The sequence below is a fragment of the Penicillium taxi genome (genome assembly GCF_028828555.1).
Source record: "Penicillium taxi strain IBT 34144 chromosome Unknown utg000003l_segment0_segment0, whole genome shotgun sequence".
Taxonomy (NCBI): Eukaryota; Fungi; Ascomycota; class Eurotiomycetes; order Eurotiales; family Aspergillaceae; genus Penicillium; species Penicillium taxi.
The window spans coordinates 2,426,754-2,449,919 of NW_026643205.1; the positions used below are offsets into that span (position 1 = coordinate 2,426,754).

Genomic DNA, 23,166 nt, shown 5'->3' on the forward strand with positions numbered 1-23,166 from the left:
ATGGAAACTGGCATATCATCGACGTCGCTGTGGCAGAATCGCAAATGTCTTTTATTCTGCTGTCTGGTCTCTATGGGGAATATGCAATATGGCTTTGATCTGGCTGCAGTTGGTGCATTGCAGGCTATGCCTGGATTTCTCAAAGTATTCGGATACGTTGATCCGACCAGTGAGACCGGATACGCGATTGCTGTGAGTGGATCTTTACTATTAAACCGATGAAGCTAATATTGAAGATGTGTGATTAAGAGTACAACACAACAACTTATAACATCTCTTCTCACCTTGGGATCATTTGTATCCTCGCTGGTAGCAGGATTCTTTGCCAATTATCTTGGTCGCCGAGAAGCATTATGGCTCGCCTGTATCGTGAATGCAGTAGCTGTCGGAATCCAAATAGGAACGACCACGCCGGGCGTTCTATACTTGGGACGCTTGCTGCTTGGGTTTGCCAACGGCTTCCTAGTCACATTCTCCAATATTTGGACTTCAGAGGTGGCTCCATCCCACCTGCGTGGAGTTATGGTTGCGCTATTCTCGTTCTGGGTCAATATTGGGTCAATAATAGGAGCAGTGGTGGACAACTCTACGCAAGTGAGACTTGACAAACTGTCATACCGCATTCCTTTGGCATGTCTGTATATTGTTCCCGTTGTTCTATTTGTGGCACTCTTCTTTGTGCCAGAAAGTCCGCGGTGGCTGCTACATCGTGGCAAGGAGCAGCAGGCAAGAAAGGCACTGGAAAGACTTCGTGGTAAGAGCTATGCAACTCTTCTCGCAATTTCCAGCTCCAGTTCCGATCTTGGCAATGGACGTGGTAGTGCTGGTATTACGACTGTTACTCCATCTCTATTAGAGTTGGAGTGGATAGAGATGGTTAAGGGTGTTGAAGAGGAAAAGCGCGTCCAAAAGGACGTTGCAGCAATAGACATGTTTAGAGGTAAGTTTACTCAATATCAAGAACAGCTTTAGCTCTAGCTGACAGCACCAGGTGTTGATCTTCGGCGAACTCTACTATGCTACGGCATGATCGGCTGCCAGACTGGATCTGGAGTGTGGTTTCTCATCGGCTACCAGACATACTTTTTCACAATCAGTGGAATCTCCAAGGCTTTCCAATTCACTCTCATGAATACATGCTTTGGATTCCTGGGCTCCAGCATCGGCTTATATGCTATTCGTCATGTATTCGGTCGTCGAGCGATCCTAATTCTTGGAGCTATAGCTTGCGGAGTCTGCCAACTAGTAACCGGGATAGCAGCAACAGTGAGCCCGAATAGCCTACCGACAGGTAAGACACTGGTTGCCTTTACGTCGTTATTTATGTTCTTCTACAACGGGTGCGTTGGAGCTATCAGTTACCCTGTCGCGACAGAGCTGGTAAGCTCAAGATTACGTGCGTGGACAATTGGCACAGCAACATCCCTGGGCTATCTACTTGCCTGGCTATGTAACTTTTGCACACCATACTTTATTAATCCGGAACACCTGGACTGGGTAGGTCTGAAATCTACTTGAAATGTTGTTCTGTGTATCTTCTCTAACCAGTATTCTTCTGCAGGGTGCTCGATACGGCTATATTTGGGCTGGATCAAACCTTATCTGTGTGATATTCTTTTACTTTTTCATGCCGGAGATGAATAATCGGTCATTGGAAGAGCTGGACGAGATTTTCGCTGCTAGAGTGCCAGCTCGCAGGTTTCCCGCCTATCAGTGTGTCATTCGGGAAGAAGCAAGACTTGATGCAGTCAAAGCAAACGAGGCACGAAATGAAGAGAAGCCACAGCATGAAGAACGAGAAAATGTACTCTAGATTTTATATACATTAGAAGAAGTATGTTCTGAGTTCGGACTTTGTTATTTTTTTCATCATTAATGACCCTTTGGCATCCTCAACACAAACTACCCAATAGAGTAGTCAAAACAGGCAGTGACTGGCTAAAATGCTGACATCTCATTTCACTTTTACTTCATTTTCCTTTGACCGTCAAATTTTCTCACTTCACTCCCATTGAAAAGAAGAACCCAGGTGATACAACCAGGGGATCAAGGGTATAGAAGCAACCCCTTCTCTTCCTGCCTTCTTCCTCCTTATACATCACTCCCTTATCATGGCATAAAAGGATCTACTTGTCAGAGTACGTGCCAGAGTACTTGTCAGAGGCGGAGGTGAGTACGTGATATACACAAAACCCGAAGGGCATATACGAGGGTTCCTCTCGTCCTTACATGTCAAATACCTTATCACTTTATCCCTATAAACGTGATGATGATGACGGACGTGCATTGTAGCTGTCAGCTTTTCATTTTTTTTGGCTTCTCATTTGTGTTGTCTCTTGTTTGCTCCAGTGATGCTACTATACGAAATGATGCTGTATCCGGGGCTCAGCAAGCAAGATCAAGAGCTCTATCAGATGAAAGTATGACGTCAAAGCAGCCGAAGTGGTTTGTGAACTTTGCTTAGACAGCCTGTTCCCACGCAATTCTTAAATCAGGGATTCCTACGACGTACGTATTGGAGATTAGATCGTCCTCCAAGGTGCCCTTTCGTTCTTTCGTTCTTAGCTGGCTGTATTGTTCAATGTTGGGAATCAAACAAAGTTTACTGAGCCATCACCAGGGCTTCCCCTTCAGATCCTCCTGCACAGGAAATGTCACGTCAGAGACTTTCCCCAGCCTCTGCTCCTTTTCGTTGAAGTGAGTCTGAGCGGTTCGAGGAGAATTCAAAACTCGCTTACATCTTTTCATGTTGTCACCAATAACGCAAGGAGCAGAAGATCGGGAGCAATAAATCCTTCAGGGAAATAAGAATGAGTCCGAATATGAACAGATTGTCAATGCGGCAGCCATAATTTTCCTACGGCCAGTTTTTCATCTCACAGGCCGGAAGTCTGATTTTGAGTGGATCTTCAATCTATTGAATTTTGAGTGTACCCTTTAAATCCTGAAGAAACCTCCTACAGTCCAAGAGATTTTAGAGAGGTGAGACATTCATCTGGGGTTGCCATTCATCTTGTGCGCCATCATCTCGAGGTGCATGCTTTGTGCCACATCTTCCCCTTGATAGTAAAGATACTGTGAATGCTAGTGCCTCGGTTAAATAATTTTCTCAGAGAGAGAAAGAGAGAGAGAGGATGTGGGGAGGGAGCATTCGTAGTTGTTCCCCTCTCCTTCAGTTCCTTTTGAATACCCCTTGGGTCCAGGGCTCAGTCTCCAGATCCTCTCATCTTCAGACTAACATATTACTTTTCAACTTTCACTTTCTTGTATCAACATTTGATGAGGCTTCAGGCAACAACAGTGGGATATCTCTTCCTCTCCTATGCGGCCGTGATCCTTTCAAGTCTTGCATAAATCCTGCCAGTCAACATAAATTATATGATTCATTCAATCAAGGTTCAAGTGGGGAATAAGTCTTAACTGGGTCTGAGAAGTCATAATAGAACATTTCTTTAAAAGGCAGAAATAGGTTCTAGCCACAGAGATCCTTGGACCAAGTGATATTGACGACGTTACTACTATAAAAAGGCAAGACTATCTAAGACAAAGCGGCCGGTGCTTGTTCTCTTGTTATTTTCTCTTTGAAAAAGAGATCCACGTGGTGAACTATTGAATTAGAGGCGGGACAGATACCGAGACATCCCGGCATTCCGTGTATAGTTCCTGTAGCTCCTTAGCTCCTATGGTTCCTCCATAGCTTTCCCGACCTTGAAATAAACTTTATTAACTGTAAGACAGGTGAACATCCTCCGGAATCAACTGAGACTGAGAATCCCACGAACAGGATTTAAATTTCCAAGAAATCTATGTGGGGGCTACCCGGGTAGGTATCAGACATCAAGCCTATCAAGCCTAATTACAGCCCCAATATTTACACCTTACCTTGTTTCACTTTTGGCAGCATTACCAAACTTTGATACTAAAAAATACACTAAACACACTAAATACGCTTAATACACCAAATACACCTAAAAAAGCCTAAGTTTATTTGAACTATGGTGAACAAAGTCCAGTTTCTCAAGATTAAGTCAAATTTACCTCAACAAGTTTCAATGAAGGCTCTCGGTGAAGCCTGGATTATAGCGGTGAACATATTAGCCTTTGAGCTTTACGTCTTTGATGAGTATGACTGTTCTAATTTTGGGAAAAGGCTTGCGGTATATGGACGGATACTCTCCGAAACCATAGAAATCTGCGTAGTACAATTGATGGAACAGGAATATCTGAATCTAGAAACAGTAAAGCCTGTTCTAATAGATCATTGGTACGGAGTAGGAGATTTAATTATCAATTCCAAGGTTCGCTACCATACACAGTTGTTATTTCCGAAGCAATATATATATATATATATATATATATATACAAATATTTATTTGGACATCAAAAATTAATACACTTGAACAGGTTCTTGCACTTTGGCAAACCTCTCTCTCAATGCAAGTTTTTATTTTCCCAAGGTATATCCTTTCATCTTCTATGGTCCTCGATCAGTTCTTGCCAATGCAGTAATTCTCGACGAGATAATGCAATCACGTCAGTTCACGTGTTCATATCCAAGGCCAAAAATATCTAATGTGAAATCACGGTTTACAGGAACTAGATACTGACATAATCAAGTAATTAAGCAGTTTTACTACTCAATGAACTACCACTCCATTTTCAAAACCTGTAGCTGTATGTATATTATATCTCGTAAAAAAAGCCTTGGAACTAACTGCCACATTGGGACCCCGCAGCGTGCAGCTGCAATTGAGTCATCGGGAAAGCCTTACCAAATACGGATTCAATGCAGCTTTTTCTCCTCTTTCCTCTCACACTCATGTCGCCCCACCAAAATCTCAGAATCTGATATATCGTATATTTTCAAACACTGTAATGGAGCTCTCAGGCGAGCGCCCATATGGGTACAAATGGCGATCATCCAGATCATTAGTTGTGTCAACGGCCTGTATTGCTTTATTTGCTGGTACTGTCCACTCAGAGCCGCATTCTAGCCCACAAGGCTAACCCTGTCAATGTATAGAAACTCTTCTCTATTCCTTCCTGGCTCCTATACTGCCTTACATGTTGGAGGTTCGGCTGCATGGAGACCCATCGCAGACTCAAGACCTGATAACGAGACTGCTCAGTCTGCATGGTTTTATGACTCTTATCTCGACACCTTTTGTGGCTGCTTTTTCTGATAGTACTGCGACGAGGAGGACGCCTCTTCTTACGTATCTTGCCGTTTGTATTATTGGAACTGTGCTGGTGGCGGCTTCCCCAACAAGTACGTGCATTCGTTTTTTTGTTTTTTGACTCCAATGATTCAGTGCTTACCTATAACTATCAAGTCTGGGCCCTTTACCTAGGACGCGTCTTGCAGGGAATTGCAGGTGCTGGAGCATGGATTGCTGGCATGGCCATGTTGACGGAGAATGTGGATGAGGGAAGCATAGGTAAGATGATGGGATTATGTATGTCCTTCGTGATGTTCGGCGTGATTTCAGGACCAATTATAGCAGGAGCGTTGCTCGAATTGGCTGGATATTGGCTGGCTTGGTCCGTGCCACTAGTCGTTCTCCTCATAGATGTCATTATGCGCTTCGTTATGATTGAACCAGAAAAGGGAGTATCAGAGAACAAAAAAAATGACACGTCAGTAACCGAGGGTCTACTCGGTCAGCGAGAGGATACAGCAGATACAGATACGGAGAGCTCACCCCTGCTATCACCTAAACCTGGCGCAGACGCAGAAAGCACACAGCCACAAGCACAGACCGTTGAAGATGATGCACCTTCAGGTGGGTTCTACACAATCATGCTCCGAGATGGCCGCGTTTTAGCCAGCCTCCTATGCGTCACAACGTTCAGCACAATAACGGCAGGATTCAATGCGACGTTCCCCGTCCATTTGCGCCAAATCTTCAATTGGGGGCCATTCCCTGTAGGAGTAGCCTTTTTCGCAATGCGATCTCCATCAATTCTCCTGGGGCCCCTTTCTGGCTCCCTCCGTGACCGGATTGGGCTTAGAGACCCCACAACTGCTGGCTGGTCGCTCTTTGCCCCTCTGCTTTTGTGCATGGGCGTTCCGGGTGAATTCCCATGGTCAAGCGCCGAGACCCACGGGAAAGCTATCTTCGTTGCCTCTATCATCGGGATCGGCATTGTTCAGAACTTGCTCCAAAATGCTGGGTTTTTGAACATCCTCGGTAAGTCTTTTAACCGCCCCACCCCCAGCTTTTCGCCCAACACCCTAGCCTAGGTATCAAACTCACTCGAAACATAGTTGTTGTGCAGGAGTATGAGTTTAAGTACCCGAAGATCTTTGGCGCCAATGGTGGGCGGGGTAGAGCTTTTGGTCTGACGGAGATGTCATTCAACATGGGGCTCATCGTGGGACCTATACTGTCTGGCTCCCTGTCGCAGGTAATCGGATTTTTCTATATGAATGCTATTCTGGGTAAGTATCTAGCTCATACCGGTTTGTTTCGTAATTACTAATACCTTGGCAGGTCTCATCTGCATTGGTAATGCCGTAGCTGTATTCAGCACGTTTGCGGGACGAAAGCAGAGAGGTTGAAGTATCCGCATTCCAGTTACTTCCCTTCCAATATTAGCCCTAGAAGTCGTCGCATTTGACTTTGGTTGCATTGAACCAAGACAGGGCTGAAACTGTTTCTCTCCACATTTTAATCATCAGCCTTGTCAAACTAGTGGATCTTTGCCGCATGTAGATGAATAGAATGAGTTTATCGAAGTACGCGGAAAGCACTCTATTAAAATGGTATGTATGAACGGAAAAAAAAGATGTGGAAACAAGCCATTCCACAGACATAAGAACCCCATAGTGATTGCCCGCTGTATTGACATTTCAATCATTAAATGCGCCAAAAAGAGAACAGTATGCCTATTATGTACAGACTCAAAAATGCTCAGCTCTTGATGTCGATGGACATACTTGGGACGTTGAAGGTGACATTAGACGCGGAGTAGAATGCTTCAGTGCCGAATTGGAAGACACCCATGTAGTCACTCTTCGTAGGGTAGTCGTCTCCAGTCTCGGTGTAAAGATACTCAATCAGCGGGTAAATATCATCAGAGAACGTGCCTGTTGTTTCAGCTGTTTTCCATGTGTAGACCCATTGATTAGTGGCCGTGTTCTGACCTCCATAAAGATTACTAAAAAAGACAAGAGTTAGCAGAGTAGGTGAATATGGGAATATGTGACCTACAAAGTCGTGTTATTCAATTTCATCGTCTTCTTGATACCGTCGTCATGACCGATCACGTCAGTACTTGTACCAAAGGTCGCAAACCAAACCATGACCTCGAACTTGGCTGAAGTACTGTTCTGAGAGGTAGTCTTGTCACTGTCGAAGAACATATCGATGGCAACGTTGGCGTTAAGATTGACTGCAGTGAGGGAGGTTTCATCGATGGTATCGGCAGCATCGTTGCCTGCTCCGTAAGTCCACTCAACATCGAAGTTGATCTCCTGCATAGAATCCAACGAGATGGGGAAAATGTCGTCGACCATCACGTTAGGGAAGGCGTGCACAGGTGCGGTCGATAAACCTTGATCGTACTGCCAGGTGACACTCCAGGCTGGGACGGTTGAGTCGGTCGCATAGGTTTCGTTCGAGAAGGTTGTGACCTGAGGGAAATTTGTGTCAGTTTGAAGCATCTAACGACATATAGGAGTGGAAAATGTGGACTTACATTCAAGCACAACTCTCCCACAGAAGTAGATGTGACACCCCACTGGTTAGGATTGACTGAATCATTATTAGTGTCGTCCTTGGAGATTGGATTGTAAAGGAAACTAGGGGAAGGTGTGTGCATGGATTCCGAGACAGTTCAGCTTCGGCCTCGGGTCAAATCGACTTACAAGTGAATGAATCGCCATGTGTGGGAGGAGTGATTCCGTATGAAAGGTCGCAGTAGGGTTTAGTGGTCACTTTGCCTCCATCGCTTATTGTAGGTGTACCACCTCCCGAGCCGCCTCCAGTGCTATCAGAGCCGCTGCCTCCATTGCTACCACTGCCACTGCCACTGCCACTTGAATCGCTCTCACCACTGAACAGCGGAGACTGACCAGTGGCAGCACGATGAGCATCAATTCCAACAAGGGCACCAACAGTAGCACCGATGGGAATAGCTAGCAAGCCAGCATTCACTAATAGACGCAATACCAAAGCCATGGTTGGTGGTTGACGGGAGGAGAGATTGTAATGATCTGACTCGGGAATCGGGGACTTTGTGTACGTTATCAGCGATTGAAATAAAAGATACCGTATTTGGACTAGTGGCAGGTACTAAAGTGGCAAGGCTTGTACCTGATAATAGGAATCGCCCCTGCATGTTCTACTTGTATTTTTAGTATGGATTTAGTATGATTAATAAAGTAATTTGGTTACTATTTAGAACTATTTTGTAATTTAATCTCAAGAAACTCGACCAGTCAAAATTTGTGATCCTGGTTCAATCCTGGGATGAGCCGTGCGGAGCTCATGTAGGAGGGTATGTTTTTCATCCTGTAATTAAACCAGTACCATTGAAAATACTACAAGATACTCAAGGGTATTCAAAAATACTCAAAATTACTCAAAATTACTGACTAAGTGGAGTGTCCCGCTAACTATAGAGACTAACACAATTACACATGAGATTATTCATGTCTCATATAAACCATCATACCATATTCACGTACCATAGTTAGGCGTTGGATAATGACTTTTAGTGGCGTTTAGAGATAACCTGGATATGACGAAAACAGACTCTTTAGTATGAAGCTTAAAGAAAGAAGCAATTAATTTAATTATAAAAAAAAAAAAAAAGAAAAAAAAAAAAAGCTGCCTATTCTTGGTCAGCAAGTACTACATCGGTACTAAGTATTTTTAATTTTCTATTAATATTAATATTAATATTCTTGGCAAGACTAACGAAACGCACCAATCGCACATATCACACTATTGCATATGGGGGCTTGTAATTCATTTCGATTGGATCAGAAACAAGAAACACTTCTGCGACACTTTGATAAGCCCCTGCGATCCATCGTTCCTTTCCTCTACTTATCCCCGAATTTCTCGGTTTCTCTCTTTCACATCTTTCCGTACCCATCTTTTAGTCTTCTTTAGCTCCCTTATAGGGGGCCACATTCGTTCGATCTAACTTGATCTAAACCCTCGTTTCAACATTTTTCCCTATATGACCACTCGTTCCAGCTTTCCTTTCTCATCCGAGGTCTTCAAGCCATATCCCCCATCATGAGCGGGCACTACTACCCTCATCCGGATCAAGAGGAAATGACTGACTTGCATGGATATCAGCCTGCTGAGAGTCAGACTAGCTTCGACTTCCAATTGACAGAGGCTCCTTCTCCTGCCAATGGACATGTCGTTCCATTCAGACCTGGTTTGAGCACCCATCGCTACAGCCCTCCAGAATACCCAGGTTCTCCTCAGCCATGGTTGCAACCAACACCTCGCAACTCTGATATCCCGGAATCATGGGCCGGCACGCCTTATGATTCTCGCTCAACTTCGCCAACTTTGGTAGGTTTCTCTTCCATCCTTCTTTCTTTTGTTTCTTCTTTTCTTTTCGAAAGAGATCCAGAAAAACTAATGGACGTGCTGTTATCTAACAGTCACCTTATGGACAGATTCATCAGAGTCACCAAAGTCTTGCCCGTCTGGTTACTGACGCGGCTGCCCCGGAGTTTGACAAGGATTGGGTCAAGTCCGGATCCATCGCTAAAATCAGTGATCGAGATGATGCAGATACCTGGAAAGGATGGAAGCGTTGGGTTTTCTTCCTAACCCCGTTCCTGACTTTTGGAAACACCATCATCTACCTCGGCTACCTCGCTCTTCGAATTTACTGCATCATCTCAGCGCAAAACGCCGCTGGATACAATTTTGCTGGAGCTTGGGTTTTCGTCGCAATTGAGGTCTCTACCGCCATCCCCTCTCTATTGCACAATGGCTGGACCATGATGGCATTCAAGAAAAGAGGACGCGCCAAGCTCCGCTTGACTGGTAATGAAGTTCCTTCCGTGGACGTTTTCGTGACTTGCTGTGGTGAAGACGATGAGGTTGTCCTCGATACCGTTCGTGGTGCCGTGGATCAGGACTATCCCACAGAACGTTTCCGCGTCATTGTTCTGGACGATGGTCAGTCAGCGACTCTCGAAGAGGCTTGCAACCAACTCGCTCAGGTCCAGTCAAACGTCTTCTACATGGCCCGTGAAAAGATCCCTGGAGTGCCCCACCACTTCAAAGCTGGTAACCTGAACTACGGACTGGACGCAGTGACACAGTTGCCAGGTGGAGCTGGCCAGTTTATGGCCGCTCTTGATGCTGATATGGTGAGATTAATCCCAGATTCTAGTTCCGAAAATAGAACAAGCATCGGTTGAGGTTGAGAAACACACGCTGACCAAGATGACAGATTCCTGAGCAAGAATGGCTCCGCGCCGTCCTTCCTCATTTGTTGGCCGATCCCAAGATGGCCCTTGCATGCCCCCCACAGTTGTTCTACAATACCCCTGCGTCCGATCCACTCGCACAAAGTCTAGATTTCTTTGTCCACGTCATTGAGCCAATTAAGGATGCTTTGGGTGTGGCTTGGTGTACCGGGTCTGGTTACGTTGTACGACGTGAGGCTCTTGAGGAGATTGGCAACTTCCCCCTCGGTTCTCTGGCTGAGGATGTCGCGACATCGACCCTGATGCTTGGTAAGGGATGGAAGACTGCTTACGTCCACGAGCCTCTCCAATTTGGAACTGTCCCTGAAGATTTCGGTGGTCATCTCAAGCAGCGTACCCGATGGGCTATTGGAACTGTCGACACGGCTTTCAAGCTGAAGTTCTGCCTCTGGGGAGACGGCATCAAGATGATGACCTTTGCCCAGCGCTTCTCCGGTTTCCTCTACGCCACTCTGAGTCTCTACACCCTTCTGCTGACTGCTTCTCTCTTTGCCATTCCAATTATCCTTCTGTGGGGTAAGCAATTGGTCGCCTACGCTAATATAGAAGAGCTTCACTGGCTCATCTGGGCTTGTCTCGCGACCACCGTTGCCAACCGAATTTGCGAGTTTGCACTGTTCATCCCGGCTGGTTACAACACTGGTCAGCGAGGATCCCGCTACCAGCTGTGGATGTCGCCTTACATCGCTCTCTGCATCGTTCGCTCGTTCATGCTGCCCAGCTGGCTCGGAGGCCAAACCCAGGCCTTTAAGCCCACCGGATCTCTCGGATCAACCCTTAACGAGCGTGACCCCAAGAAACGACGGAACATCTTCATTCGGATGTTTGTGGTCCTGTTTAACTACATGGCGCTCTTCCATCTGGCCTTTGTTTACGTGACCCTCATCGGTGTGGTGATCTCTTCTTACCGCTGCTTCTCCATCAACTCGAGCGCCAAGGATGTTATCATCTGCTTGATCACTCACGCATTCTGGCCCCCCCTCACCTTCCTCTTCATTTGCACTTCCTTGTGGACTCCTGTCTCCTACGCCATTGACCCGCCTTCAATGCCCGAGCGCGAGGATTTGTTGATCCGCGACCCCAAGACTGGTGTCGCACACCCTACCGCCAAGAGCAAGGACATTGCATTTGGCAAACAAGCTGCGTGGTTTGAGCTGCAATATACGCTCGCCACCGCCGTCACCATCTTGATTTTTGTCTACTCGTTCTTCTGGTAGATGTACGACTAAAGGCATACTTGCATCTGGAGTTACGAAATCTCATGTCCCTGTTTTGAGACATTACTAATTTAGTACCCAGAGGTTATATCCTCTCGGTCCAACCTGTATACTCAGCTACGAGGCGTTTCAGCGGATCTGACATTTATGATTATGTATCTAGTTTTTTTTTCCCTTTCCTGCAAATTTCTTTTTTATTTTCTCATATTTTGGGTTCATGTCTTACGCCGTTTATTCGGCTTCTCATCATCTGAGCGGTCTTTTTCAAAAGAGTCTCGCCACGTTCCATCCAAGACCTTACTGTCGTCTCCATGCATACCTACATCATATGCATACTTCATACTATCAAGACAGATTTGCCTTCTTTTATCAAAATCAAACATCGGTTTTGGATATAATTTCCAGTCTCCATCCGGAATCCCGTTGTCTTTTCCATCCCCCGTAACCCGGCAACCCCATTTCTTCTGGTCTGATATTGGCGCTTTCCAAGGTTCGTATATGTATTTCTTGTCGAAGTCAGCCAACTCGGGGCAATACCGCTTGATGAAGGAGCCCTCAGGGTCCCATTTCTTCCCAAATGCGATTGGTGAGTAGCAACGATAATATTGCGCAAAGAAGGCCGTGCAAGAAAGCCACATCCAGTTGCCAGCATTGCAAGCTGCCTCATCTAAATTGGATATTAGCATTTGTTTCAATCATGATTCTTGGGAGAAACGTACGGTCAATCAGCAATTCCTCAAATACATCAGCTCCTCGCTCCCAGCTCACATAGCAGCCTCCACGAGTCAGGAAGCAAGCAACACTATGTCTTCCAAGATGATGGATCCACCCCTCCAGCTTCAGTTGTCGCATCAAAGCATCAATCCAAGGGAATCCAGTCCGCCCCTCCTTCCAGCGTTGGAACCACTCCTCCGCCTCAGGCGAATCAATTTCATAAACACTACCATCTCCCACTGCGATTTCCTCAGGACTCTTCGACTGCAAATGCCAATCGATGAATCTGACAACTTTATTCCCATGAGTTCGAGCAAAGGCATGACCCACTTCAGCCTGCGCACCGAAATACATATCCCGAAAGAGCAGCTGACCGGGGATATTAGTTGGAATCGGCGCATTCGTTTTATGATGCGCCTTGCGCTTGTTAAACACATCTTGCACATCCCACCAGAATTTCCGCACAGACAACGAACCGAAATGTAGATGTGGCGAAAGGAGCGTCGTAGACTGAGGCTCGAAATCAGCAGGTGAGGTCTTTGGCTTCTCGAAATTGCCGATGTACTCGGAGTCCTTGATTAAATCACCCAGCGCTTTCAAGGCAATTGTCTCTCCACCTCTATGAGGAGTCTTCACCTGCGAGGGATCAATCCCGCATTCCTCAAGCGTCGGCACGCTAAACTCATCACTCGGCCCCATAATCTTCGTATACTGGCTCTCCTCCGTAACACGATGATCCGCGTTGATATCAGACTCAGCCTCAGCAGCAGCCTCATGCTGAACACTACTAATGTCCATCCTGTCCCCACCCCACGGATCAGGAATATCAGACGGAGAATCAAGAGGCTTCGCCGGCTTCCCACCATTAATCTTTTCGGCAGCATGCTGAACCTGACTCATACTCATAGTCGGCTTAAACCCATTCTTCTTAACTAATTCATCAGGATCGAACAATGTCCTCCCCATCTCAACAACAACCTCAACGCCAGCCTCCTCCGCAAGCTTCATGACGGCCGCGTCCCGCTCACGCGCGTACGCATCTGTATCCTTCTCAAATACCAGATGCGTAATTCCCCACACCTCCCATAGCTTCGGCAGCACGGTCTGCGGCGCTTCGCGCACGACCCAGAGTTTTTGCTTCTTGTTTAGCTTTGCGTAGGATGCTGATAGGTCTCTTTGGCATTCTAATAGGAAGGCCCAGCGGTTTGGCCCGACGGGGGTTTTGTAGACGTAGTGCGGGTCCCATGTCCATACTGGGATGAAGATTGAGGGCTTCAGTGCTAGGGCTGCGTGTAGAGCTGGTGAATCGTGGAGACGGAGGTCTGTTCTGTGCCAGTACAACACTACTTTCTGAGATTCGGCTGGCTTCATTGTAGGAATTGGAATTTTTGTAAAAACTGACACCCCACCCCGCCATGTGTGGTGGTATTAAAGACGAGATCGAGATCGCATCGATGATCGATCTCGGATGAGTTCATGACGTCAATTTCTGCAGCGCCAGTTCCAGGGTTGAATTGACAGTTTCCGGCTGTTCTAAGGGTTACCTTGGAAACGTGGAGCTGGGTAGCTTGTACTTAAATTGTGTGAGGTGTCTGTTAAGCTAGGTGCATTTTAAACGCAAGTCGGAGATCAAGGTCTACTCCGACCATAGTCATGCACTTCTCGTCCAAAGCAAAATACTAGCAAAGCCCTACTATTTTAATTAGGATGAGAAATACATTTTACTTTGTATTTCAATCCATATTTTCTATCAAAAACAAGACAAAAATTTATGTAAATCTGGTCTAAGCTTAGTCGGGAACTAATACTTAGTGGGGGTTTCTATCCCGAACGACAACATCTTGGACTTCATCTTCATTTTCCATCTTCATCGTTGCGCTTTGGAAATTAGAAAACCCATGTCAGATCTAGATACAGTCTCTCTCAATGCACTGTCACTTGGTGCACACATTACTGGGCGATTAGAGAAGGAAAGTGACATCGCACTCTTCCAAGGAATTCCATATGCAACTGTGAACAAGCGCTGGACGCACAGCGAGACCCGCCACTCACTCGACAAAGACTTCGATGCAACAAAACATGGATATCGCTGTTCTCAGCCCAATCGCACCGTCCTAGTCACTGGCGGAACACCCGACCCCTCCCCCGGCGATGACGAATTTAGATGTCTCAATTTGAATATTGCAGTTCCAACGACAGCGTTGAACAATACAACCTCTAAGCCACTTCCTGTCCTGGTCTGGATTCATGGGTATGATATTATACAATTACCAGGAAATACGGAACATCGCTAATTGTTTGCAGGGGTGGATTTGCCTTTGGTGCCAATTCTGTCGCGAGGTATCGCCCACAGGCACTACTTAACCACGCTCGCGAGAATGGAACGCCTGTTATTTTGGTTTCGATCAACTACCGACTCGGTCACATTGGATTTGCGGCTTCGCAGGATCTAGATGATGAATTGGATGGTGGTTCGAGATCTCACCCTGTAGGTAGCTTCGGGCTCATCGATCAGCGGAACGGCTTGGAATGGGTTAATAAGCACATTGCTGACTTTGGCGGTGATCCATCTAATATTACTGCATTTGGAGTCAGTGCTGGGAGCATGAGTATTCATCTGCATTTGGTGGCTGGTCACAATTTGTTCGATCGGGCCATCTTGATGTCTGGTTCTGGACCCATTTTAAGCCCATTGCAGAAGGATCTGTTCCAGAGAGAATGGGATCGACTATGTCAGAGAACTGGTGTCCAGGCATCTACTTCCTCAGATAGACTAGCCCAGCTCCGTGCACTCAGTGTGCAGGATATCTTAAATAACACCGGTTCAGCAGCCATGGGTCCCGTCGCGGATGGCAAGCTTCTATCCCTAGGCTGGAAGTACGAAGACAGCGTCACCGACACAAGATGCAAAGAGATTATCCTTGGCGATACGTCAGTCGAAGGAATAATCTTCGACGGCCGCTTGAAAAAGCTACCGCAAGCTCTCTTCCACAAACGTATCGACGAGGCATTTTCACCACAGGTAGCTGGAGAGCTCTACGCCCGATTTGGATTCACTCGTGAACCACAATCAGAAGAAGACTTTCGTAAAGCATTCAGACTGTTCATCGGGAACACTTTGTTCAATTACCACAACGTCGGTATTGCCAATGCCTCTATCAATTCTGACGTCTGGAGAGATCACGTCTATTTATACCACTGGGATGAGCCATCTCCATTCCCAGGCCCAGCTCAGGGCCTATCCTATCACGGTCTGTGTGCTATTTTGATGCACCTGAACGAGCTTTCAAATTGTCCCCCTGAAACGCAGAAGGTCGCTTTGGAGTCTGCGAAGATTTGGGCGGCTTTTGCACATGGGAAGCAGCCCTGGGAGCCATATTCCCAATCTCGGAAATTTATGCGCTTTGGTCCATTGGGTGAATCTAGTTTACAGAGCTTTGCTAGTGATACTGCTAGGGACTATGGATTCCAGGATTGGCTCGGGGCTCATATTTATGAGGTTGGGCCATTTGTGAGGAATCTTATTGTCAACCTTGAGATAGATGATTAGTGACTACTTCCAGCCCTCTATTAGTCTAACAATACACAAAGAACGATGTTGTGTTTATCGTCGTTTATTACTAAAATCCTTGTCGGCACGTAAATATGGGCCTATAATTAGTTAACGACTCACCTCGTTATCAACCAGAAAATATCTAATCCGACTCTAAATCTCCAATTGTCCTACCCGTCAAATATCTCCCTATTTTATTTTGAATTCCCTCTTTGAAGGTATCATCTGATTGTGGTTTTGAAACCATTTATAACTGCCGACCTCAGCGTTATAGATCTGAGTTGAGACGGCCTAAATCCACGCTATTATTGATTTATTCATGACAGAATTGTATACATTAGTCGGACAACTTTTTGGCGCATGAGAGCCATCGTAAAATGGTTCATCCTTTCTGGGGACTCCTAACTCCTGATCTTTCTAAACTGGCAGTTTACAACACAGGACCAGCGTATAGCAACAAAATGACCTCAGAGATCTACTGTACCATTCCTCTCTTAGTTTACAGATCAATACCGTATCTTAGAAGCTAAATATAACAAAAACATCGCGTTTGTTTGCTAGACTACCTGATTTATTATGGTTATATTTACGTGCCCACTTTCCCGTTCCTGCTCCAAAATAGAGTATGAAGACAACGATAAGATCGACAGCACTAGTCTCCACTACTTAACCCTAAATAGTTGTCAAATATTGGAAATTTGAGATGCTGGAGATATTATTTGGTAAATGAACGACCAGCTTGTTAAGCATTTTAGAATTAACCCGTTCATGCTGGCTCTTAGTGTAAGCCCCATGGAAATCGACTTATATTCCATTATACTAAAAATATACTCCAGTTGTCAATGCTTGTCGCAGCACTTGATCAAACAATCAAGGCGACAGCTATTTCAACAATTGCTACTAAATTACATTCAGGAGCTGGCTATACCGGGATTTGCGGTGCTTATCTTCTCGCCATCTGGTCATGTCTTCTTCCTTCGTGGTTGGCAGTGTGATTTTCCAGAACAGTATGGAGAAAATGAAGCCTCGTCTTTTGGCTACTGGTATGTCCGGCAGCTTGGCTGAGCAATACTGGTAGCTTGGCTGCGGCGAATATCGAGTATATCAGTGCACAGCTCTTTGCTGTAAAGTAGATTTTTGCTTGGAATATACGGTATACGTAGATTCTATATACGTGCATGTCTGTTGTTAGTGTTGTCTTCTCTGCTTTTTTCATACGACTTCCACAGGATTCCCAAGTCTTTCATCCGGAGGTCGCTGAAATGAAGCCAATCAACTCCTTAGGGCCTCCAAGTCCGCCCGAATTGATGAACATATATCATCAACGAACGCTTTTTCCTCATCTAGTGGTACATCCAATGCTCCAGCTTGCCAGCTAACAGCACAAACCAAAGAACCGCCCTTCACACTGATAATATTAAACTGAAGCGGCGCACTAAGCACATTTCCAGGCTGAACGAAGACCATTTTAGTGATCTTGCATTTACTATTCGCATCGCTAATCCCATCAAAGGCAAGTAAATTGCTCAGATCAAATGAGCAGTCCCTCCGGGAACCAAGTTTGCCCAGTGTGTAGCCCCTGATACTAGGTGCATATCTCAGCAGACCTATTGGTTGATCCTGCAGCTGCGTGGCGCATTCAGCGAGTTTCTTCGTCACCAAGCTCGCAGCCTGCCACATCTCCTCTGGCAACGGCGGCTGCGATGTATCAGATACGCGTGGGTGGACCTCGTAATGACCAGTCACGAAAAGACCCCATGTGTCAGCTGGCGCTCCAATAGACTTTCGCATGTCAACGGCTGTTCCAGAGACGAAGTTGGTGATGTCCCGTTGTGGAATGGCCTTGCTCAATGCTCGGACGATCAGCTGGTGTAGTGTTGCTGTGAGTTTTGAGTCGTGGTTTCTTGAACTCTGCAGTGTCTTTTGGACTAGTGAACCCTCGAGTTCAAGTATTCTCACTCTACTATTCTCGCTCGCTGATGGCTCGTAGAATATGGGTGTGGAGGTCCAGGTTCCGGCATCGATTGTGCTGCTGGATGCCCGGAGATGAAATATATTTGCTATGAACTTTGGTAATAGCAAAGATATTAGCGGCCTAAGGAGGAAGCCCCAGGAAATTGGAAGCCTTTCTGGTGTGTCGAAGGCTTCTGTAAGTGCTGCATTCGGAGGCGTCACCAATGAAGACTCTGCCGCAGTCGATTCCCATGCTTCTACGAAGGTATGATGAAAGATATGTCCAATCATACCATCTCCAATAGTATGGGAGAATGAAAATGCTATGAAACAGCGCTTCGCTGTAGATTCGGACGCCAGAGGGAGGACGACGATTCGCCAAGGTGGTATATCAGCAGGCCATGGCCTGTCAAGTATTGGCGGTAGGATATTTTCAATACTTTCCATCTCTTTACGCTCTTTGACCTGATCGTCGCCAATTATAGAAATATGGTCATTGAGATCTAATCTCGAAACTGCCTCGAAAAATGGGTTTTCGGTGTCCTTATTCTTGACAATCACGCTCAGGAAGGGGTGCTTCATTATGCATTGCTTCAGAGGTGAAATGAAAGTTTGAGATGAATTAAGGTCCAGATTTCCATCGGCGGCCTCGTAGATTGCTGCTATGGTGAGCGTGTTGTAAAATCCAACATCTTCACGGCTGATCGTGCGTCTTTCATTGGGGCCTGTTCTATAGTCAACACTGTAGATGTACCCTACCAATAGAAAGTCACTTACTTGCAAATCTCAAGAAAGTAGGTGCCTTCACTACTTTGGACTCAGCCATTTTTGTTACGAACTTGATTGCTCATTGCTACTAATTCCATCCAGAAAATTGTAAGATAGGGGACAAAGTCACGTGGAATAATCAATCAATACGGTAGCCTTGTCGCGATCCACTGTGATTTCGAATACAATTATGGGGGACACTGACCCATGCTGCTTGAATGATATTTTGGGAAGAAGATGTACTTGTAGTGGTGTTCAGGGAGGAGAAATGGATATATAAGAAGTATAGAGTCTTGGAATGAAGAAAGTGAGAAAAGGAAGTACAAAGATTTCCTGATATCTAGGTACTGAAAAAAATTATTGCATCTTCACCGTAGCTAAATTGTCAATCTATTCGTCGAACTTGAAATATTTTTTATTATTATCACGTATTCGTAACACGCGTCGAATGTGTTTCTAAGCTGCCTAAAGCATATCAGCTCTGCAAGCTGCAGGTTTAATGGATCCGGTCTAATTTGGCCCTGTTCATAGCAAGCTGATCATCGACATAGTCGCTCTGTGGAAATAATTAGTAAGAAATTGACAGCTCGGAGTTCCGTTTTACTAACCTTTCCAGTGATGCGCTCCAAGTGTCTATTCTGCTCGTCAAGCTCGCGGCCAGTAGCCTTGGCAAGACCATTCAATCGACCAGCGGCACCACTGAGTAGATCCAAGTTCTGCTCGATCTCATCTTCCATGGCCTCATCCTCGCTATCAGCTTCGAACTGGTACTTGGCACGCTCAGTAACATTCGCCTTCTTGGGCCTTCCTTGCTTGCCAGCTTCCCGGTCAATATCACGGAACACTTTCTCCATACGAGCATTTGACTGGTGTGCTTCAGAGCGGGTGCCATCACGGGCATCACGTTCGTTATGGTGAGTATTGAGAATTGCCTCGTCACGCGCACGACGACGAGAAGCACTGGTGAACGGGTTGGAAACGTGCACGGCGAACATACTCTTATTAAGTGTGTTCAGCTCGCGGGCCTTTTCGGATGCAAGGCGACCCTGGACAGTTGCCATATCCAGACTGCCCTCTGCACTGTGGATCATTTCACCTTGTGCACCCAGACGGGCAAGGGTCGTGCGACCTGTTTCCTCAGCCTGCGCCGCAATGCGAAGAGCATTTCGTGTGGATGAGACATCGCCTTGTTTGATATGACGCATGTCCTGCTTCGTAGCTTGCACGCTCTCTGCCTCTTCTTCCTCGGCTGTGAGCTGCCGTTCCTGGAATGTGGCCATGCTATACTCATTGCTGCCGCCACCATAGTTTGGTTGTTCACTCGGACCATTTGAGTAAGGTGGAGGTGGGCCTCCTGAAGGTCCTCCTGAAGGTCGTTGAGCACGATCTCTGGCGCCGCCAAGAAGTTCGTTCCGGGCAGCATCTCCGGTATTTGGGTCATTTGGGTCAGTGCTGCCTAATCCTCCGTATCCACCAGATCGCGATGCGCCAGCGCCTGCACCAGCACTACCAAATCGATCACTACCATATCCGCCCTGGTTGCCGTACTTGTTTGGTGCGTATTTGTTGTCAGAGGGAATGGAGTGGGGTGCTGACCCCAAGGCGGGGGAAGCCCTCAATGCAGCCTGTTCGTGGGCTGGCATGGGAGCTACGCCAGCATTGATCTTAGCTCTTGTATATGGATCGGTGGGAATAGCTTTCGCGTAGGGGTTTGAATCAGGTGCTGGGCTCTTGTTCTTTGAGCGAGAGCCAAAGAGGGCTCGGCGGTTCGAGTCGTCGCCGTCGCCATCGGACTTCTTGAATAAACCCATGATGGGAAGAAATGTGATGTTTGTCAACGAATTTCTATGTATCGATCGAAATATTGAATCAGGGGTGACTGTTAAATGTAGCTAAGTGAAGGTAATTGTAAGAGTGAAAAAGGGTTTAGAGAAAAGGGTCTCAGACGCTGATTTGATCTACGCCTCAGGGGAGCGCCTGAACGGAACTCCAGACCAAGGACTATTGGTAATTTTGAGAAATGTAATTACCGAGATAACACTATACGTTAAGGTAAATTGGCCACTTATGACCATACGCGTACAATTAGTCAGTGGCGCTAACCTAGACCGGTCGCCCCCGTTATTTTTGGATGTTGTTGCCTTAACTACACAGCCCACCTTAAAGCAATGGCGCCCCTGGGTGATGCTGATTACTTTAGAGACAAGGCCCGTAAGGACCTACTGGCCTTGCTTGAAGGCGTGAGTACTGAGCTCAATGTCCAAGAGCCTATGCTAATGGTGTACAGGCTCGGGGTAAGAAGAACCTCGTCATCAGTCAGGAGCTGGCAGGCCCAGTTGGCCTGTTCGTCAAGTTCTCCGTACTACAAGAATATGGTGTAGACAGAGTCTTCTTGTTGGAAAATGCAAACATTGACTCATCACAACGCAATGTTGTATTCCTGGTCCGTGGCGAGAATGCGCATCATGTTCGCACAGTGGCAGGTACGTAGGACACGATTCGATGACGACCTGATGGCAATTTGATGGGAAGTCATCCTTATTATGCAGACCAATCATCTATATCTGTGTAATTTGAATGTTAAATTGCCCGAGATCGATTCTAGATCAGCTCATTCATTTGGCGTTCTTTCCCGTCATGTCTCTTCGATTGAGTGCCATCAGTATGGGCTAACATTACTTTAGAGCAAATCAAACGTCTGCAAAACAACGGAAATGTGGAACATGAGTTCTCCATCTACTTCGCTCCTAGACGCACTCTAGTCAGCAATGTCGTGCTGGAAGAGGCTGGCATCATTGGAGATGCCAATATTGCCGAGTTCCCACTTCATTTCCTGCCTCTCGACCAAGATGTTTTATCCTTAGAGTTGGACGATGCATTCAGTGATCTTTACCTCGTACGTTTCCTAGTTTCAAAAGCCATGAGAAAGCATTATTGACTTTTATACAGCACAAAGATCCCGGCTGCATCTTCCATGCCGCTAAGGCTCTGATGGGAATTCAGCAGAGGCATGGATATTTTCCACGTATCGTCGGCAAAGGAGACAATGCCCGTCGCTTAGCAGATCTATTGCTTCGCATGCGCAAAGAACTTGATGCGGAGGAAAGCTCCGGATTGGCAGATCCATCTGCTCGGGGGCTGCTTCCGAGTGCAGATACAGAAAGTTTAATCATCATCGACCGCGATGTGGACTTTGCTACTCCCATGCTGACACAACTCACATATGGAGGCTTGATCGATGAGTATGTCGGTATCAAGAACAATCAGGCCGATGTCGATACTAGCATCGTGGGGCAAGCTCCAGGCCCTCAGGCCCAGGAGTCCTCCAAGACTCCTCAACATTCTAAGCAAGGGCTCAAAAGAAAGATTCAGCTTGATGCATCGGATTTACTATTCAACCAATTACGAGACGCTAACTTTGCCATTGTGGGCGACATTCTGAATAAGGTAGCCCGCCGCTTGGAAAACGAATATGAAACCCGTCATACTGCGAAGACAACAAATGAACTTCGAGATTTCGTGAATAAGCTACCTACTTATCAGTTGGAGCATCAGAGCCTTCGAATTCACACTAATCTCGCTGAAGAGATTATGCGTCTCACGCGCTCTGAGACATTTCGGAAAATATTAGAAGTACAGCAAAACAATGCCGCCGGTACTGATCCAACATATCAGCACGAAACAATTGAAGAGCTTATCGCTCGCGATGTCCCATTGAAGAGCGTGCTTCGCTTACTGTGCCTGGAATCTTGCATGTCTGGCGGCCTGCGCCCCAGAGATCTGGAGAGCTTCAAAAGACAGATCGTACAGGCGTATGGACCTCAACAACTTCTTACATTTTGGGCGCTAGAGAAAATGGAGCTTTTGCAGCCCCGATCCTCTGCAACAACAATGCTCCTACCCACCGGCGGGGGGCAATCCGGCACCAAAACGAATTACGGATATCTGCGCAAGAATCTACGATTGGTGATCGAAGAGGTCAGCGAGAAAGACCCCAACGATATATCATATGTCTACAGTGGATTTGCTCCCCTCAGTGTACGACTAGTGCAATGCATTCTGCAAAAGTCTTACATCATGTCCCTCGCCAAGGGCAGCACACCCGCCGCGTCCGTAAATACTGCTAGTGCTGCGTCTCCTGGCTGGCTCGGGTTCGAAGATGTGGCCAAAAGTGCACGCGGGTCTACTTTCAGCATCGTCCAGAAAGGTGACGACAAGGCTATTCGTGCGCGGCAGACAGTTAGCGGTAATGCCAACACGAAGACAGTTTACGTGTTCTTCCTTGGAGGTATCACTTTCACGGAGATTGCTGCGCTACGTTTCATCGCCGCTCAGGAGGCTCCACGTCGCAAAATTATTATCTGTACAACCGGTGTTGTTAGCGGTGATCGTATTATGGACTCCGCTATTGAAAAGGGCGGCTTTGCGGAAGCCAAATAGTACCTGGTTTCCAGTTTAGGGTTATTGTTTCATGATACCATATTACCTCA

At 46.4% G+C, this 23,166-nt stretch overlaps 9 protein-coding genes across 9 annotated transcripts; 5 read left to right on the forward strand and 4 right to left on the reverse strand.

The window, feature by feature from the left end:
• Positions 1–1,813, forward strand: N7495_004359 (uncharacterized protein; the record flags this gene model as incomplete). Its single annotated transcript, XM_057207010.1, has 4 exons — positions 1–192; positions 250–940; positions 986–1,497; positions 1,562–1,813. The coding sequence occupies 4 exons, from the start codon at positions 1–3 to the stop codon at positions 1,811–1,813; spliced, it is 1,647 nt and encodes a 548-aa protein (XP_057064690.1).
• A 3,062-nt stretch (positions 1,814–4,875) lies between these two features.
• Positions 4,876–6,562, forward strand: N7495_004360 (MFS transporter; the record flags this gene model as incomplete). Its single annotated transcript, XM_057207011.1, has 5 exons — positions 4,876–4,966; positions 5,024–5,269; positions 5,334–6,191; positions 6,269–6,442; positions 6,495–6,562. 5 exons carry the CDS (start codon positions 4,876–4,878, stop codon positions 6,560–6,562), a joined length of 1,437 nt encoding a protein of 478 aa, XP_057064691.1.
• A 352-nt stretch (positions 6,563–6,914) lies between these two features.
• On the reverse strand, positions 6,915–8,183 carry N7495_004361 (glycoside hydrolase family 12 protein; the record flags this gene model as incomplete). The annotated part of the gene is made up of 4 exons (XM_057207012.1): positions 6,915–7,161; positions 7,215–7,636; positions 7,702–7,757; positions 7,871–8,183. 4 exons carry the CDS (start codon positions 8,181–8,183, stop codon positions 6,915–6,917), a joined length of 1,038 nt encoding a protein of 345 aa, XP_057064692.1.
• Positions 8,184–9,251: 1,068 nt separating this feature from the next.
• N7495_004362 (glycosyltransferase family 2 protein) lies at positions 9,252–11,688 on the forward strand (the record flags this gene model as incomplete). Its single annotated transcript, XM_057207013.1, has 3 exons — positions 9,252–9,539; positions 9,632–10,351; positions 10,435–11,688. 3 exons carry the CDS (start codon positions 9,252–9,254, stop codon positions 11,686–11,688), a joined length of 2,262 nt encoding a protein of 753 aa, XP_057064693.1.
• A 215-nt stretch (positions 11,689–11,903) lies between these two features.
• On the reverse strand, positions 11,904–13,773 carry N7495_004363 (cryptochrome/deoxyribodipyrimidine photo-lyase family protein; the record flags this gene model as incomplete). Its single annotated transcript, XM_057207014.1, has 2 exons — positions 11,904–12,355; positions 12,408–13,773. 2 exons carry the CDS (start codon positions 13,771–13,773, stop codon positions 11,904–11,906), a joined length of 1,818 nt encoding a protein of 605 aa, XP_057064694.1.
• Positions 13,774–14,300: 527 nt separating this feature from the next.
• Positions 14,301–15,952, forward strand: N7495_004364 (uncharacterized protein; the record flags this gene model as incomplete). Its single annotated transcript, XM_057207015.1, has 2 exons — positions 14,301–14,653; positions 14,707–15,952. The coding sequence occupies 2 exons, from the start codon at positions 14,301–14,303 to the stop codon at positions 15,950–15,952; spliced, it is 1,599 nt and encodes a 532-aa protein (XP_057064695.1).
• Positions 15,953–17,227: 1,275 nt separating this feature from the next.
• On the reverse strand, positions 17,228–18,734 carry N7495_004365 (uncharacterized protein; the record flags this gene model as incomplete). The annotated part of the gene is made up of 2 exons (XM_057207016.1): positions 17,228–18,633; positions 18,686–18,734. The coding sequence occupies 2 exons, from the start codon at positions 18,732–18,734 to the stop codon at positions 17,228–17,230; spliced, it is 1,455 nt and encodes a 484-aa protein (XP_057064696.1).
• Positions 18,735–19,172: 438 nt separating this feature from the next.
• On the reverse strand, positions 19,173–20,487 carry N7495_004366 (putative plasma membrane SNARE protein (Sec9); the record flags this gene model as incomplete). Its single annotated transcript, XM_057207017.1, has 2 exons — positions 19,173–19,232; positions 19,285–20,487. The coding sequence occupies 2 exons, from the start codon at positions 20,485–20,487 to the stop codon at positions 19,173–19,175; spliced, it is 1,263 nt and encodes a 420-aa protein (XP_057064697.1).
• Positions 20,488–20,844: 357 nt separating this feature from the next.
• N7495_004367 (Sec1 family protein) lies at positions 20,845–23,116 on the forward strand (the record flags this gene model as incomplete). The annotated part of the gene is made up of 4 exons (XM_057207018.1): positions 20,845–20,916; positions 20,964–21,159; positions 21,361–21,572; positions 21,626–23,116. The coding sequence occupies 4 exons, from the start codon at positions 20,845–20,847 to the stop codon at positions 23,114–23,116; spliced, it is 1,971 nt and encodes a 656-aa protein (XP_057064698.1).
• Positions 23,117–23,166: the final 50 nt, after the last annotated feature.